This window comes from Copidosoma floridanum, unplaced genomic scaffold, assembly GCF_036245765.1.
Source record: "Copidosoma floridanum isolate Cflo_tuat_1 unplaced genomic scaffold, Cflo_Japanese_pri ptg000014l, whole genome shotgun sequence".
Lineage (NCBI taxonomy): Eukaryota > Metazoa > Arthropoda > Insecta > Hymenoptera > Encyrtidae > Copidosoma > Copidosoma floridanum.
Genome location: NW_028321891.1, coordinates 1232017 through 1250093, shown reverse-complemented (window position 1 = coordinate 1250093; position 18077 = coordinate 1232017). Strand labels below are relative to the sequence as shown.

The following is an 18077-nucleotide window of genomic DNA, read 5'->3' as shown; positions in this document are numbered from 1 at the left end:
TTTCTAAATAATAGAAGTTTATTTTTTGTAGTGGCCAAATTAAAAAAAAAGTTAAGCTAAAATAGTAAATTACGTCACGAGGAAGAGAAGTGGCACATTCTCGTACATGCGTAGATTGCTCATGTGCAATGCTAATACGTGGACGAAGATGTACGACTTCCCTACCGAGTACGTTAGTGCGCACCACGAGAAGGAGGAAATGCACTTCTTCCCTCCCGTTCATCAGGTCGGGAATGCAAACTTACCATCAAAGCTTGATAATAAAATAGTTTTACAGATGTCAATTTCTTATGAATTTACTCACAAAAAAATAGAAAAATAAATTATAGTAGCATTTAATTAATAAAGCAAATAATAGTCTAACAGGACTTCTTTTCTCTGTAGGTGGTAGGCGGTGCTTATCGCCGTAAACAAAAAACACTCCTGTTTTTAGCTTCCAAAAAATATTTCCGCTTATTTATTAGGGAAAAAAACCTGTTTTTGCTCGTACATAAGTATAACATTTATAAGCAAAAGATATCCTGAAATTTACAACCACCCTAATTTTTGTTAAAGAACCTTTGTTTTAAACATTTGTAAAACCGACTGTTTTCTGTTAAATACCTTAGTTCAGGATGAATAGTAATAATAATCAAAAACACACCTTGTTTTTACAAAAACCATCAATGCAACGGCAAAAAAGTGCCGTCTAGAAAATAACAGGGACATGTTTAGCTGGAATCACTCGGTAAGCACAGTTATCACAGCACTTGCTATACGCGCTACTTCTCTGATTCTTAGTTAGATGTTGTCTTTGTCATGCCATCGTTATCGTCTTCAAACTTGTCATCATTGCCGCTGTCGTAGTTTGTTATCGTACTTACAGAAACAATTCCACGTCCAAACATTTTGTTGCCACCGTCGATATCTTGCACAGACTTCTTTAAAAATATCAATTACCAATAAGTAAATAATTATATTGCCATGATTCCTACGGAGCAATTCTTAAAGCATTAAATAATAGGTCTTAAAACCTCGGGCGTTGCAACAGCTGAGATATAACGTAGAAGAGAAGCTACCGGTGTATTGTTTCAATTTCGCATCATTGATTTTGAGCGGCAGTAGCAGAGAAGCTGTAGGGATGTATCAACACCACCACCACCAGTAGAGAGTCTGCAGCCCACAACTACAAAGCCGCTATACCATCACCTACAAAAGCCACTCCTTTCTTCCTTCTGACTTCTTGTCAGGGCGTGTTCCGTACTCCTCTATACCTACCATCCAGCTTAAAGGAGATGCCAGAGTATCTCTGGTCTACGGGCTTTAACACCATCATAAGCTCGAGGATGTGGACTCTTCTGCAGACGTTTATTTTATTGCTTGGACAAACTAGTTTTAACTTTGGAGTATAGCATTTTAACAATAAACACCCATACGACTTGCAAACTGCTCCAAACACATCTCGGCTTTACTTCGGAATGAGGAATCGAAAATAGTTTTTTTTTTTTTAATCCCCTACCTTTCAGATTGAATGATAATAAAATTTTTCCCCAAGGTAGGCAAACATTATTTGACAATGACAAGAACTAATAGAAAGTGGTTGTCATACTGTGGCTAGATAACTCTCAAGAGACTCTCAAAGCATAGATCTTGCGTTGCGGAGGTCACTCCTGTCAGTCGTGTTCGTCTACTTGAACTTGGTCGTGTGACGATTGGGTGGAGTCGCTGTCGTGTTCAGGATCACGTATCGATTCCTCAATGCTTTAAATGTTGGGGATTGGGGCACATTGCCGTAAATTGCACGGGTCGGTTATCTTGTGAGCGTTGTAGTGGGCAGCATCCTGGTCGTGAGTGCACACGGTCGCTGATAAACAGAAATATCGTTGCGTAAATTGTGTGACTTCAAAGCTGAAACCTGTCGCTTATGCTGCTTCGGATAGGGCAGCTTGCCCGCTGTTGTTGAGATTCATCGATCGTACAATTTCTTCGACAAACGATGTCACGTGATACCAATTTACTAAAAGTGGCACATTGTAACGCGCAATCTATTGAACCGCATTTTCAGGAAATTAGATCGATCATTCTTGACAATGGTTTGCATGTTCTTGCTGTCAGTGAATCGTGGCTGAAGCCGACTAAACATTTTGGCCAATTTGATATTCCGGGTTATACCCTCGTTCGTCATGATAGGCTCTGTAAGACCTCGTTCTGGATGATTTTAAGCGTGACCTTATATCGGTTGACTGGCATTCTATTGCTCGTATGTGTCATGTTGACGAGAAAGTTGAATTTTTTACGACTGCTCTTACAAACCTCTTCAACATCCATGCTCCTGTCCGTGCTTTCATTCCTCGGCGCCGCCCTTGCCCATGGATGACGGATGAGATTCATTCTCTCATTCGAGAGCGTAATAGGGAGTGGAGGTTGTATAAGAGAACCAGGCGTGATACACATGGAGTAGCTTTTCGCCGTCTGCGTAACAGGGTGCAGGTGCTTTCCAGAAATGCGCTTTACGCTTATAATAGAGATAGGCTTTTGTCCTGTAGGCGTCCTGCGGACATGTGGAAATGTCTTCGTGATATTGGAGCATCGTCGAGTGCGAGTGCATCACCTGCTATCGCATTCGATGGTGACGCCCTTAATCGACATTTCGTGGGTGCTCCGTTGGTTACTGGCTCCTTTGCTGGCCGATCATGTGATGTGCCATTTGAGGATAGATTTTTTTTCGGCCATATTAATGAGTTGAGTTTGCTTGAGGCTTTTAGTGGATCAAAGACCAATGTCTGTGGAGTAGAAAAAGACAAACAATGTGTACCTACGTATTTTATCAATTTGAAATATGTGGCTTTGCGCTGGGTATATATTTGGATTTCAACTTATATTCAACTATCTTCAATTATCATTGCTCGCTTTTCTACTCTATTTTTTTTTGTTTTTTTTTTCACAGTGTTAGGTCTCCCAATATCAATGCGTTTTTCTTGGACTCTGATCGATTGAAAAGCTCATCTATGAGATCGGAAATACTTCCAAAGATTTTCTAGTCTTGTATATTTTGTATGATGCAGTTGAATATTGATAGTGAAAATAAAATTGTATAACCATAAATGTTCGTAACAAATGGCCGATTTTTTATTGAGTTAATTTTTTTTTTTCCTTTACAACTTCTATAACACATCATTTTTAACATACTTTGTGTCATTCGCTTGTACAAAAAATTACAATGAACATTGCTTGCACAGTTGAAAAAATACGTACATTATATTCGGTATATGTATATGTTTACTGACAATTTGTCTGAAAACAGTAGGCAAGTACGTTATCACAAAATTTGATTCATCCCTTCTTCCTTTGTCGTTTTAAAATCATTGTTCTGCTTATATATTATAATTGTAAGATTTGGTTTATGTGATGTATTAATAAGTGCTCTAGTTTTTAGAAATTAAGAAACAAAGACTATTTTACGCATATAAGATGTTTGTAAGTTAAAAAAAATTATTTTCTATAACTCGTTGAAATGATTTTATATGCTATAACAACTTTCTGTGCATTATCGTTAACTCTATTTACAGTTATATGCAATTATAAAAGTTTTTTTATATAAGATAAAAAACAATTTTGTTTGGTATGACATTATGTGGAAGACTGTTTTTTCTTATGTTCTACACAAAATCTAATTATTTGTAATAATTATGTTCATCAGCTATAACAAAAAGGTGATACTAGTAATAATAATAAAATACATTAAGATGAATTTGACCACTTTAGTTGACATGTACATATACGTAAAAATATACGTATAGATAGTATCTAAGATTTTGAGACAAAAACGTATCGTACGACTACTTAAAAATATGTATGGAAAAGTAAAAACATAGTCACAACCTATGCTTTATTTTGGATTATTAATAGAAATAAAGTCTGTATGTTGCTATAACATCCAGATTCATTTAAAGTAATATTCTATAATACAATGCCCAAATGTATTTTGCTCTAAACACCTTATTATGTTCCTGTTAATCATATCAATGAAAAAAAAAAACACAATTACAAATACAAATATTACGCATTTGAGTACGAGTGTAATGATAAGTGTTTTCTTTACTACTCAGTAGTAAAATGTATCATTTTCATCCACTGTTTGCAGGCAAGTAAAATTGATTTACTTTTTTGATAAGTTCGCTGCTGCGTGTAACAGTACGAAAAGTCTAAAATATCGGAGAAACAGACTGGGTAAAACTATTTATAATTATTATCAGCCACTATATACCATCGTCAAACATGACAGATTCCTAGTATACACATATTTATCATAATAATATCTAAGATAAAATTTTAAAGCTCACGAGCTCATCACTAACCGACGTTCCAACATTTCACTGTTCATACTGGCTGTATTTAAATCAATGTTGATTTTTTTATTTTTTTATTAATTATATCACATCGATAGTTATTTATAAATATCCACCGCAATTATATTACAAAATTATGTACAAAAATTAATATGAATGAAAAGAGTTATGGAACAGACAGCACTATATAGATATATGCTGCGGTGGACGAGCAACTACGTAATTTTGTAGAAAATCCGTCGGAGATGCTCCTTCCTATCGGCCGAGACGAGCGCCAGCGGAGTTTTACCTTGTCGATTGGTAATGTTCGACCTCGCGCCCGCGCTCACCAGATGCCCGCAAATTTCGGACTGTCGTTCCAGGCTCGTGCGATCTGAAATCGACGCGGCCAAGTGTAGAGGCGTGTTCCCGTTGTAGTTGGCAATGTTCACGGCCGCGTGGCCTCCACCAGTCAGTAGCGACTGTACGAACATAAAGTTTTACAAAATTTGTTAAAAAACTGCAGCAGTCCTACTTTTTCGTAGATACACATTTGCTTTACATTAGATTCAAAAATCCTCAAGGAGATTTTCAGCAAAACCATTTTAATCCGCAAATTTTGAATTTAGTGTTTGAAAAATGAACAAGTTGGAACTGGTTTTTTACCTTGACGAGGGAGGGATCACAACTCAAGGATACGGCTATGTGTAGCGCAGTGTCGCCAGATCTGTCTTCACGCAATGTTGAATCGGCGCCGCTTTCCAGCAACAGCCTCACCGTAGCTATCGATATTGTCTTGGAATTCCTTCCCCGTGACTCGTGGGCCTCGGCTGCCACGTGGAGAGATGTCCTACCTTTTGGCCGCAATAAAACAAAAAAAAAAACGAAGAGGTTGTTAAAACATAAAGTTGGCAATCATATTGTTAGAGTGGTTTTAACGGGATACTTGTGTAAAAGTATATACACATTTCAGTGTTGTCTCAGACATCATGTTGTTTGGTAAACGAGGCAGATTTTTGTCTTAACTTTGGGTTATTAAGCACACTTTATTGGTAATGGCTCAGCGACTCACCATCGTAATTACGCTTTGAAAGGTCGAAGACTGCATTTTGTTGCGGTGTCTTGAGTGAAAGTAGCTCCGCAAGAACTCCACCGTGATTGTCGCCTTTTGCTGCCAGCGCGTGGATCAGTGTATCTCCCTGCATAAGCAACAAGTTATAAAATACTTACAAATAAACAGGACTCACTATGCACTTGTTTTTCACTTCATTTTTAATCTTTATTAATAATCGTAAAACTTTAGCATATTTACTCACATTACTTATTTCCTATATAATTTTACAGTCGCTTAATCGGCGATATTTTGTTCAACAATCAAAAAAAATGCACAAAATTTTCAGCAAGTTCAAATAAGTTTTTTATTTTCAATTGGTATGATTACTGAAAAAATACGAGTTTATCAAATCAAACCAATTTTATTTAAGGATATATTTCGTATAAAAATGAGAGCAGGTGTAGAGAGCTGCATTTATGTTTTTAATATAATATCCCAATGAATCCCGCAAAAGTTTTACAGAAAAATCGTTCGTCTGTCGTAATTTGTAGGTTTATATTATAAAACTACGCGCAAAAGCTGAAATCTCGCGAATTTGATGCTTGTATTATTTTCAACAGTTGCTGAAAAAATTTTTTGTAAAATCATGTTTCCGTGGCATAACCAGACGTGGCAAATATTTGAAAATTATAACTCGACGTAACTAACCCTGGATCGATACAGTCTCTGTCCGATGTCGATATTATTCTGCAGAAAGGTGGCCGCGAGGTAACCGGTTACGAAGGCCATTTCAGGACAATTCATGGCAGCGAGGTAGAGCGCGTCCTCGCCTCGGCAGTTGAGCATCGATAGAGCCCCGTCTATCGTGCCTAGCCGCTCCACCAAAGGTGCCAGGTACGCCAGCTTCTTCTTTAGCTCCGTAGGATTTCCCACCAGGCACATTAGGATTCTGAGCAAAAGTTGATGAATTTTTCTTTTTTTTTTTCACAAGTCATTTTGTTTGTTTTTTCGAGTTGCCCAATGGTATAGGGATGGCCATGCAGGGTTTTATTGTCCTAGAGCAGGGATCAAATGTCAAATGAGTTGGAAAGGATTTATTTGATGTTTTTAACTAAATGATTGGGTATGATGAATTTTCTTGAGCTCCAATCACAAAAAGGAAGGTTCGTTCGAAAGCCGTTAAATAACGCTTTCATTTTTTAAGATGAAAAAAAAAATTACTCCTGTTGAACTGTACGTCACCGATTCGGCATGAAACTCATACTTCTGGGATGGCCAGGACAATAAAGTGCACGAGAACCGATGGGGTGTAAGGAGGGTTTGAATGAAGATACCTATAGAGTCAATCTCCAAAGCAAAGAACTAATTTTATCTTAAGTACCAGCAGAATCGACGAGAAAAGAGATGCAAAAGTCATGAAAGGGAAGAAAGAAAGAAAGAGTCGATATGAGCCATTAGGCATACGGTGCACTTGTACAACTAGGAATACACATATACTCACGTGTCTCCGTCCTCGTCCCCCTTGGCCAGCTGGTCGAGCGACCTCTTCAAGAGGCTCTTCATGGCCCTCGCAACTTCGCGCGAATCGGTCGCTTCCTTCAGCCGCTCGCTTGCCTGCGTCGAGGGTAGATTCAAGAACGGCCACGGCGCGAGGACACGTTCGCCGGGACTTCCTCCTTCCTCCCCTGTTTTCCCCGTCCTCGGGGTGCAATTGAGTCTGCCACTCCCTTTACTGGAGCTACCACATAAATTCAATTCTCACCGTCTGGCGTGCTTGCGTTCTATGGGTTTCACCACTATTGTCAATTATACCCATTACGTCCATTTGCGTGCGTGATGCAAAAATTATTTTTACTTTTATTTTCTATGAAGCGTCTCAACCCTTATCACATCAACTATTGTTTGGACCTACAGTGATTCATCCATAGAAACATAGTGGTGGAAAAGAAAAATAGTTTTTCTCTATTTTTTGGGTCAACAAATCGACAAATAATAATAACAATAGATACTCGTGCGGACTTTCTCGAAAAATCCCCACGGTGAAATTAATGAAAATTGTTTGAAAGTCTTACTTATCGGAAAATTTTAATAAGGAGTTTGAACGTAAGTATATACATCTATAAAGTGTCCGAGCTAGCTCCCCTTCCATCGCGAACCTCACCAAAGAAAAAAAAGAAAGAAAAAATAAACGCACTCACCCGTCAGATCGTTGAGAGCTGTAAATTGGCACTGATTTTGGTAACTGGAACTCGATGTGGTTGTTACCCAAAACTGAGCTAGACTGGGGGAACACCTAAAATCCAAAAGAGCTCTTTAAAGCATTGTTATATCGCTGCTCTTGTGCTTAAATTTGGCTAATTTGTAGGTAGACATTAAAAAAAAAAAAAGACGAGCCTACGCAGTGTATGAGAAGAAAAGGAGGAGAGAAAGGAAAAAACAAAAATTACATCTCGTGAGTTGATGGAAAATCACACTTGGATGCAAGTTATGTTTAGATTTCAGTAAAAATTGGTTGAGGGGGAAGGTAGAGATACAAGGTGTATTTATCAGAAATAATCATCACCCGAAATCGATGCTTTTTTCTGTACATGACAGCCACGAATACTTAGATTAGGAGACTTGACAACGACCCTGCCACTAACTTGAAAATTCATCGAAATATGGAGTACCTGCGCCTGCATCCTCGAGGAGAATTCGAGCCCCGCCCCCAGATCCGGTTGGCCACAGCCAAAGTCGCAAACTCTCCTGGCCTCGCTACCGGTGCTGCTGCTGCTGCTGTAGCCGGAGGTCGAGTTCTGGCTCGGCTCTGGCCTATCCCGCGACCCCAAAGCCGGTTCGCCGCAACCACCGGTGAAGCGCACCAGCGACAACTCGTCCCCGTCGTCCACCCCGTCCAAACACGAGGCGGCCGGCGACACCACCTGCTGGTGGTGGTGATAACCACTCGTCACCGCTGGTATCTGGTTGGGAGTCCTCAGGTCGCCCCGGATGACCTCGTCGACGATCTGAAGCTGTAACTCGCTGCTGATCAGACCGACGGTGGTGTTGACGAGGGTCTCCGAGGACTCGAAGACCTCGTGCCAGGCCGGCATCTGCGTCATCATGTGCTCGCCCAGCTGCTCCTCCAAGTGGTGGTCGAGGGGGCTATGGTAGTTGGCCGGGCTCGGGGTCTCGCAGTACGACTGCCCGGACGAGGAGGAGGACGAGGGCCGGGGGTAGCAGCGGAAGCCGTTGTTGGCCAGCGGTGACACCTAAGACGAGCACTTTTTTTTTTTAGGGTCTGCATCCACACGCGCGTCATCTCTCACGAGAGCGTGTTTCCACCGCGACCGAGATTCTAGCGCGAAAAATCTCTCTCTCTCTCTCTCTCGACTGATAACGCCGCGGTCGTTGCCGTTCAAGGCCTCGCGTGTGCGTTATCTGCGCGCTCGTGCAAAAAGTCAATGCAAGCAAGTAAACCGTGTCAAAATCGAATTAACGAGTATATCGCCCGTACAATAATGTATACGCGACTCGGGTCCCTGGATATACATATGTATGCGCTTTACCGATGGTTGCCCCGGCTCCAGCGCTACAACGTAACATTCTATCAACTCGATAAAAGAATATATATATATATATACATACGGGGCTGCTGCAGCGAGAGCACGTGCTTCTCTCTCCGATCGTCTCGCGCTTGCTCGGCTCGGATAAGAACGCTCGTTACGCGTGTATATATAGTGTGTTTATTATGTAAGTGCTCGCGAGAGTAACGCGCCGAAGGAAGCCCTGTTTCTCCGTAGGGGAATACCTTGGTCAGGATGAGTCTTTTCTTTTTTTTTTTTTTTTTTTTTTTTTTTTTTTTTTTTTTCTCAAGGGTAGGTGTGTATGACGTTGAGAATCGGGGATTCCGGTGACGCGACGATGTAAAGGAGCGTCTGAGGAACAAAGAAGTTGTCTCGCGCGGGGCCGATAAGCATCTTTGGTCGTGTTGTTTCACGGATTGCTTCGATCGCGGGCAATATTTTTCCCGCTCTGTTGACCCAAGATTGACGAATGTTTTTTTTTTTTTTTTTTTTTTTTTTTCTGCTTTATTTTGACGTTGGCTGTGATAATAATTTTCAACAACAAATGTGCAATTCATCTTTTGACACATTACTAAAAAAAAAAAAAAAAAAGAAAAAAAAACGATCGTGCAAACTTTGCGTCAATTGTTTTGGTATTATTTCTTATTGCGGATTAAAAAAAATTGGGGCAAATAAGCGTGGTGACACCCATACGTGAGATTTTTAACAAAAGTTTTATGTTTTGTAACTTTTTTCATTCCCTACCCGCGACGCGTTGTCTACAAACTCAAAGACCGTCAAATACACAGGACGAACACTTAGTGGTGTGTGTAAAACAGCAAGATTTTTGGTGTCTTTAAATACTTGAAGGATACTTTTAAGAGTAGGTGTAACGTAATCTTTCAAATATAGAGTTCGTTGCAAAAACAATTTCGGGTAACCTTCGCTGAAAAATTTGTCTTAAGCTTGCAAATATGGACGATGGATCGGTTGTTGATGTCGCGTCTGTCATGGCAATTCAACATGATATTATACGGTCGGGCAGTAGTATATAATGCCTAGCGCACGAATTTGCCCCACTTATTGTTTGCATATTTTTACAGAAGATAAGGTATTATTAAACAAAACTTGTTTGTTGTTGCTTAATAAAAGACTCGCGCGAGTCGTATATTTTTTTTCACTTCTCACTGACGCGAGCACACCTTTATTATCAGTTGCGTTGTTCAAAACTCGATCTCGGCTCGAAAAAAAAAGTACGCGACAATCATCAAAGACAAGAAATTAAAGTTTAATGAGATTTTAATGTTGTTTTCCGAGCTCACCGACAATCGAACTCCACACTTGGCGAGGGAATAAAAAAACCAACCGATTCCACATAGCGCGGCTGCAATTATAGTAACCGGTCGTGCGAATCATCGCTAGAAAAATGAAGATTGAGCAGCAATTTTGGTCTTCGTGCCACATACAGGTGGAGTCTGTTATGCTCGCAAGCATTGTATAAAGTACAAAAACGCGGTGCGCATGTTATAAAGGACAGATTTACCCAGTCGTGAATTACCTGGGGCGATCCGATGGGGCTGCCTACGACGTTGAGGAAAGAGGGCCCACCGTAGACGGAGCCGTTCATGGACCCTGGGCTCTGCGCGGGGCTGGAGGCCTGACTGCCGGGTCTAGAGGCGGCACAGGCATTGTAACTGCCGGCCGGCGAGTCCGGGCAGGTGTCTAGGGCGATGCAGGCCACGCTCCCGGTGCTGGTGTGCTCGGGCGTTTGGGCCGACTGGAAACCTCCCCGCGACAGGATCTCGAGTAACGAGGACTCGGACTCGCTCACTGTGATCGAGGGCACGAAGCACGAGGAGGACCCGCCTGTGGGCGATCCATTCGACTGCTGCCACTGGGGCTGCTGCTGCTGCTCAGGTGGCTGTTGATAAAACAATATATTTATGTACTTATTTATGTATCTGTTTCTTAGGTATAGACTTGGTTCGCTTGTTGGAGGATTTTGCCTTAAACTCTCTGGCCTGCTATCAAATGCACAGAGCAAGGGTTGTTTTACAATAATTTAACGAGAAAAACGAGGTTACTCTAATTCCCGACGTAGACGTGATCTTAATCGTTAGGTCCGGCGTGATAGCTTTTTCGAGATATTAAATGAGAAGGGATGTACTTTTATCAAATTTAGATTAAAAATTATACCCAAAAAGATTAGTGCCATCGATCGAAGCCATAGAGGATAATAAAAGTTTCGAAATAGTTGTTATATATTTTTTTGGAAAATACACATATTTTTGTACAAATCGTATGCGTCTGTCGTCACAATTCATCCATTAACATATATCAATTATTTATCCCGTAACAATTGCTCATCTGCCGATAAGTGTACATAATTATATAATAGTAATGATTCGCCTGGGAATACATAATCCTTCGATTACCAATTCATGTGTATGCGAATAATAATAATGATATGAAATAATAATAATAATAACAATAACAATAACAATATCAATAACAATAGTAGTATTGGTAATTGCTTGTGTTAGGATCCATACTAGTATAAATAACTGTTTATTCTCACCTGTGTCTTGATATTAATTATGAAAAGGCCATATATTGCGTAATTTCTTCAACAGTTTGTTTCTGATCTAACAGTATGATTGTACCATACATTTTTTATGTTTGAGGTGGTTCAATACTTAAATAAGAGAACGCAGATTAGCATGAAATTTTAAAAAGTTGTCATTGTAAAATTCAATTTTAATAACTTTATCACAGACTTTTATCGGAGTTCTATTGTTCTACGTACTTTCCCTAATAGCACACAACGTTTTAAAAATCTTAAAAATATTTGTTATCCTTAAAACTTTGAAACGTTTCAAAAAAGAGGTAGTAATAAAGTTGTACAAAAATGTTGATCTCGTGGAAAATTACTGCTACTATTTTTGAATTAAAAAGTCCAATATCCAAACCCCTTTATTCGTACATTTGCTTGTCGTACTATGTGGATCATATCACATCAAGTCAATGGGAACAATACATAAATATTGCTCAAAATCATCTCAAAACAGCTTAGTTCTCGACTACAGATGCTATCATCCAGATGTTAACCACCATCTGCATGCACATAAACTTATAAAGAAGCCACAAGTGATTTTTTGTTACAAAAAGGCAGTGATCGACGTATCAACAACTTCACTAAAACCCTTTGTTAAAACGTTACAAAGTTTCCCAAATACAGGCTCTATGACGTTCTTAAAACGTGTGCTTTTAAGGTCTGGTTGCAATTATTTCCGACACTGCATAAGAAATAATTGTTTCAGAACGGTGTGGATACCGGACACACGTATACTCTTGATTGATAAAGCCCGAACGGTGAAAAAACTGTGTACTTGCAGGTAATGGCATCCACAAGCAAAACCAACTCTTTCGATAAACGAGAAATTGATCCAATGAAACCTAAGCCGCCCCTTGTCAAGTATTTTGTTGTCGACGTCGCTGCTGTTACATTGGAGGACAACGACCGCATTGGAACGACACAGAGATTTCCATAAATAGATAGACGACACAGTCAATTAGCTCGAAAAAACCACTGCGGTATCTGGTTCTACCGATCAGCGCGTACCCAACCAGTTTACCAAGTCTTTGTCAGACATTGAATAGGAAGCACATCGTAATAGAACCAATCGACTCACCGAATACGTGGATGAGCTGCCAAAAGTCGAGTCAGCCGGGGACGACGAGCTAACAATCGGGGACATTTTCGAGAGCTGGTCCAGGCAGGAGTGTATCTTCCGCCGGTTGCCTTGGTCCATGAGGATCTCCTTGGCACTGATGTCGTAGTCCGTGGAGCTCTCGTTTGGTAAGACGCAGTCGACGTATGGTCTCGACCTGTTGCTGTACATCGGGTACAGCTGGGGCCGGACGGGTCCGCGCTCGATGAGACCCTCATCATCATCATCATCATCCTCGTCATCACTGAGCTTTTCCAAACTCTCATCGTCGGACGAGTCGATGTCCCCGTTGTCCTTGATGTCGATGTTGTGAACGGTGTCAATGAGGCTTTCAATCTCGTTGATCAGCTTTTCCTTGACCAAGGGACAGACGCCCGAGTCCTCCGGACTCGAGGAGTACAAGCACGTGCTCAGACTATCCAGGCTCACGGACTTTTTGATGATCGACGCCAAGTCGATGCTGTTTTCCAGCTGAAGGGTCAGTAACTTCAGGTCTAACTTTTCTGGCGGCCGTAACTTTGCCATTATTGACACGCTAGCTATTGCACTGGAAACAGACAATCATCACACTTGGTTACTCGGTCTTGAATCGATAAGAATTTTTTTAAGTAACGGCACCTTTGTTAAAACTTTTTCACACGAATTGTGCAACAGATGTTGCCGAGAGTTCGATCAGTTTTTAAACATAACAAAACATTCTATGAATTTGGATTTTCATTATGAAACAATATAACCAGTCGTTATTTAGGGACCTTACACTAGGATTTTTGCCTTTGATCCTTATTTTATACTGCAATTTTTACGTACTTTTAGAGAAAAAAAAATTCCAAATTTCTTCGCAACGAAAATCGTTAATAGTGCCGATAAAACGAGTTGAATTTATTAGGAAATAAAAAAGTCAACTAACAGACGTACATTGATGGTTGTAAGAAACTTTGTTGCAAGAGTGTACTGCCGACGTAATTTAAAAGGCTAATGAAAAAAAACTTAGGAATTATACGCACGAAATACCATTCTTGTTTCATAAGAGCACCAATTATTGTTCGTGTTTCTTTTCGTTCAGCTGAACTTCATTAAGTTTTGCATTAAAATTCAAAGACGCGATATTCCAACATTGCAATGAACACGTGTTTCTACTTCAATTGTAAAAAAAATTTTAATCGCTACATCCTAGACTGTTGCTTTGTTATTAAATTGCTTATAAACATCGACTGTATATACATATATGTATAATGAAACAAAAAGATAAACAATTTTGAATTAACATAATCGCTGAGTCATGAAAAAAGGCAATTTTCTGATACATACTCTGCTGGTTTGAAGTTGATGTAAAAAAAATATTTTTATACAATAATATACCGTTTCGGGTAATAAAAATTCTTCCATATCTTGGATGGAAATAATAAAAAGAAAACAATGTTTACGGATGTATAAACATCAATTATTCCTACCCATAAATGATTCGATCGTATTAATGTTTTAGTGGCGTCAAAGAGTCGAAACACACACGCGTGCAAATTTCAATGATTCCACCGAACAAAAGAACCAAACTGTACTTCCTGTGCATTATCAAAAACGCAAATTGTCGTTTACATGATTATCTAATATGGAAACAACAGAAATTATCAACAAACGAATACTTTTGAACATATTCTACTCACCTCCATTACGCGGGTAACGTTATCACTCGATTAACACTATCTTAAAGCAACTTATTTATTGCGCATTGCTAAACCTACACAAAAATATTTGGGTGTATGAATATCCTCGAGGAGCTACGAGGTAAGTATTGGGGGAGAATCGCGTAGCTCATTGACGTCAACAACGAGAAGCTTTGGAAGAAAAAAAATTGTATTTCCCAGTGCGCCGTGAATATTAGTTAGTTAAAAAGGACGCGAATTCCTTGAAACACGCGAATTTGCAATATCCACGTCTCCGGTCTCACCTTAATCGACCAGCTGTCGTATATAGCCATACCATTAGTTGCAGTTGTGGTGGTAACTGTGTATAGTATTGGCATCCTCATGCCATGGTATAGCGATGACGCGAGATAATAGACGAACGAGACTAATTTTCTTGAATTATGTTGTACAGCGCAATCGACGGCAGATCGCTTGCCGAGATAATAATGCTAGCTGTGTGTGTGTTTATTAATAAACGCACGATGCATTTTTTCTTTTTTTTTTTTTTTAGTGTTTTTTGTTGCCGGCGGCATTTTTGTTCGCGTGCGAGGGAGAGGAAGCCACCACCGTCAGGTTGTTTTGCGTTTTAAAAGTTGTGTCACGTCCGATGCGCCATAAATTCGTGGACAGCAGGAGTTGTTGGTACTGTCAACGACATAATTGACCGATCATTAGTGTTAGCATAGACGTACAAACATTGTTTATTTTTTTTCTAGTTATTACATCGGCTAGAGGATATGTGTTTGGTTTCCAAAACAAGTATATACCCTTAAAAATTGCACCCAACAACGTTGGGTCGGTAGGTTTTGGTAATCAAAGTAATACAACGTTTTGATTATAAATTATTGTATGCATTGTGACGCAAACTATGCGCGGAATCGGTTAAAATTTTTCTGCTCACTTTCTCTGATTAAAGTACGATTTGCCGTATTGTTGGTTCCCTTGTATATTGATTTATTAACGCGACTACTGGCCATCAGAATATCATTTTCATTGAATTTTGAATACGTAATCAACATAATTCCATGAACTTAAAAGACAAGTATAGAAGCGACCGAACTCGGGGATTCCCTGGAGTGGATCTTTGCGTGGAAGACTTTCTTTTTTATATCAGTGATACAATAATTGCAAACTACGAATCATTTAAAAGTATACGCACTCGAATCGGCGGATGAGTTCGTGGTGTGATTTTTTTGTCTTACTCGAGTCGAATAATATGTCACGTTCTTTTTAATCTCGCGTTGTCTTACAACAGGGGAAATCCACGGGAGCTGTGGAAATGTGTACTTTCAAGTGGATTTGCGGGCTTTCACGTAATATTGTAGAGCAGTGGGATGCAACGGTACGCTGCTGTAGAAAGCTATCACTCATTGACTAATATAAATTTTTTTCAGAAATTCAAGAGTAAAATAATGCATATACTCTCCCACAATAGAATTTTGGTGTTTTTTTTTTTTATTTATGTGATAGTTTTATTCTCAGTCAAAAAAGTACACATTTTGCTTTGATATTTATGTGGGTGCTCAACGGATAAAGTTGTGGTCTCGATGAAAAAAAATTATTTTAATTAATTTTGGGCAACCGGATAACATGCGAATTTGAATAACAGAAGCGTTTAATTTATTCTCATGAAAAAATAGTGGAATCCTGAAAAAAAATTTAATATGCGGTTCTGAATGTAAGACAGATGTATTGAATATGGTTATCAAAATTCTCGTAGGTAACTTATTTTTTATTCTGTAAAAAAAAACATGCGTTGTTGATGATTAAAGAAACACCCGCATCTGCGTATTATTTTTCGTTCAATTAAATCAAACAAACGATAATTGAAGTTCTTATTATTCTGGGAATGAATTTTTTTTTTTTTTGAGGTATACTACAGACGGTCATAAAATTACTTTTTAAATTTCGATAAAAAGTACGATCAATACGAAATACCGATTCGGAAGTAAGGAGCAAGCATATTCTTATTGGCTGCCACACTTTTTCGTGCGAAGTGGGTTACTACTTGTATTTATTATATTATGTAGTTAGAATCGTCGAAAACAAGGTTAAATGTGGTCAAACACGAGAAAACGAAAAATTTTAGCTATGTATCGGCAGTTCTACCTTGAAGATAAAAAAAAAAAAACTTTTTCTTGAATAGTTACTAATGCACTAGCTTGGAAAGATCAATGTCCTAAATAGCGATATAGTGGTAAAGCAAAAAAAAAGAAAGTTATTTCAAGCGTTATCTCTTACCTGTTTTGCCGAAAATTTGAGTTGAACAGCGTTTCTTTAACATCTAGTATTCGTAACACTTCCACTGATTTGCACATATCTGGAAAAAAATTTTCAGCTTGATATTTTCATTTTTATTTTCGTTGAACGAATGAATTTGCACAAAAATATTGCTGAGAGTTTTTAAACCCAAATAATTTCAAAAATGGCAAACCAAAATGCTCACATGATTTTGAAAATTCATGATTTTCTGGAGAGTAATATTTATCAGGTAATAGTCAAGGTACAATCGTAGAAACTTGTTTATCCATTATGACTGTCGCTCAGTTCTTTTATAGCGAATGAAAAAATATCTCGAGACACGTTAACAAATTATATTACCTAAAAATTTATTCGATATTTTTTTCAATTATATTGCCCAAGATGACGGACATTTCAAAGAACGTGAAACTTGTATTGAAAGTTAAGTATTGTTTTTCGTTTGAATTTTTACGTTCAACGTAACAGTACAAGAAAGAAAAAAATTTACATTAATAACTTATTTTTATCAGCCAGAGGCTTTAGTCAATGTTTTTCATGGCCTTATTAAAACACAATTAACTGCGTCAGCTTTTCGGTGCACATCTGCATAAACACATATATTGTTCGATATTCTCAATAATTTATGCAGATTTTCTCAATATACTTTGTCGAACAAATTAACTCATCCGTAAAATATTCTTAAAAATTATGATTCTCTTGCATTTTATCGATTCATCGAACGTGCGAATAAAATAAAAATTTCATGAAAAAAAAAAAATAAAAAAATAATGTAAAATATCGAGCCCATTTTTTCAAAAGTTTGCAGTTAGATGAACCGGCCCATTGATTATTATTTTTTTTTTTTAATCATTTTGAAATTGGGTTTTCTCTGCAAACTGTTGACGGTTAAAATTAAATAAATTTTCATCCGAAAGAGCGAGCATACAATGTGGATGCGAATTATCTTCCGATGCATCGAGCACTTGTGGATCGAATCTATATTTCACCTATTAGTAAAAAAACACACACACGTCACACTCAACAGCTACGAACCATTGTTGTTATTAGCAATTTTCATAACGGCACCGTCCAGCATTTTTTTATCGGCTCTTTACTGCACGCATTATCGCCTGTCCGTTCATTAGTATCAAAAAATTGATCCATCCATCCATCAACAGACAATTTCTCCGTAAAAGAACAGCTACAGTCTCTTCCTTTACGCAGTCCCATTCAAATTCGAGGGCTACGCTGTCTCGAGCCGCAGCGAAGCGAAACAAAAAAAAAAAAAAAAAAACTCACAGTCGTGCACACGCGAAAAACAGTTGAGCAAACAAGTAATTACGGGCGAAAAAATCAATAAGACGATAAAAGTGATGTTGGAGAGGCAGAGCGGAGCGCAAGAACGATCGGCAGCGTTCACGCGACTGTGGGGTCCCTCGGCTGATTGCAAATGCGACACTTTGTCGAGACAAGCAGAGGCAAAGAGACGAGATAAAGCGGTGGCCGGAATACCCGCC

General features: G+C 38.8%; 1 protein-coding gene across 1 annotated transcript; it reads right to left on the bottom strand.

The window, feature by feature from the left end:
- Positions 1-4502: 4502 nt before the first annotated feature.
- Positions 4503-17708, bottom strand: LOC106638689 (uncharacterized). Its single transcript, XM_014351996.2, has 11 exons — positions 17614-17708; positions 16561-16639; positions 12599-13184; positions 10465-10827; positions 8031-8612; positions 7560-7654; positions 6863-7099; positions 6070-6310; positions 5380-5506; positions 4974-5161; positions 4503-4789 (listed from the first exon to the last, which is right to left on the bottom strand). The coding sequence occupies exons 1-11, from the start codon at positions 17654-17656 to the stop codon at positions 4544-4546; spliced, it is 2787 nt and encodes a 928-aa protein (XP_014207482.2). The 5' UTR covers positions 17657-17708; the 3' UTR covers positions 4503-4543.
- Positions 17709-18077: the final 369 nt, after the last annotated feature.

Excerpts from the sequence above, each read along its gene's own strand:
- LOC106638689 (XM_014351996.2), bottom strand. The coding sequence starts at position 17,656 with ATGCTGGACGGTGCCGTTATGAAAATTGCTAATAACAACAATG. Across the intron at positions 10,828-12,598 it reads GCAGCTCATCCACGTATTCG|CCACCTGAGCAGCAGCAGCA; the intron begins GTGAGTCGATTG and ends TTTTATCAACAG. Across the intron at positions 7,100-7,559 it reads AGCTCTCAACGATCTGACGG|CTCCAGTAAAGGGAGTGGCA; the intron begins GTGAGTGCGTTT and ends TTTATGTGGTAG.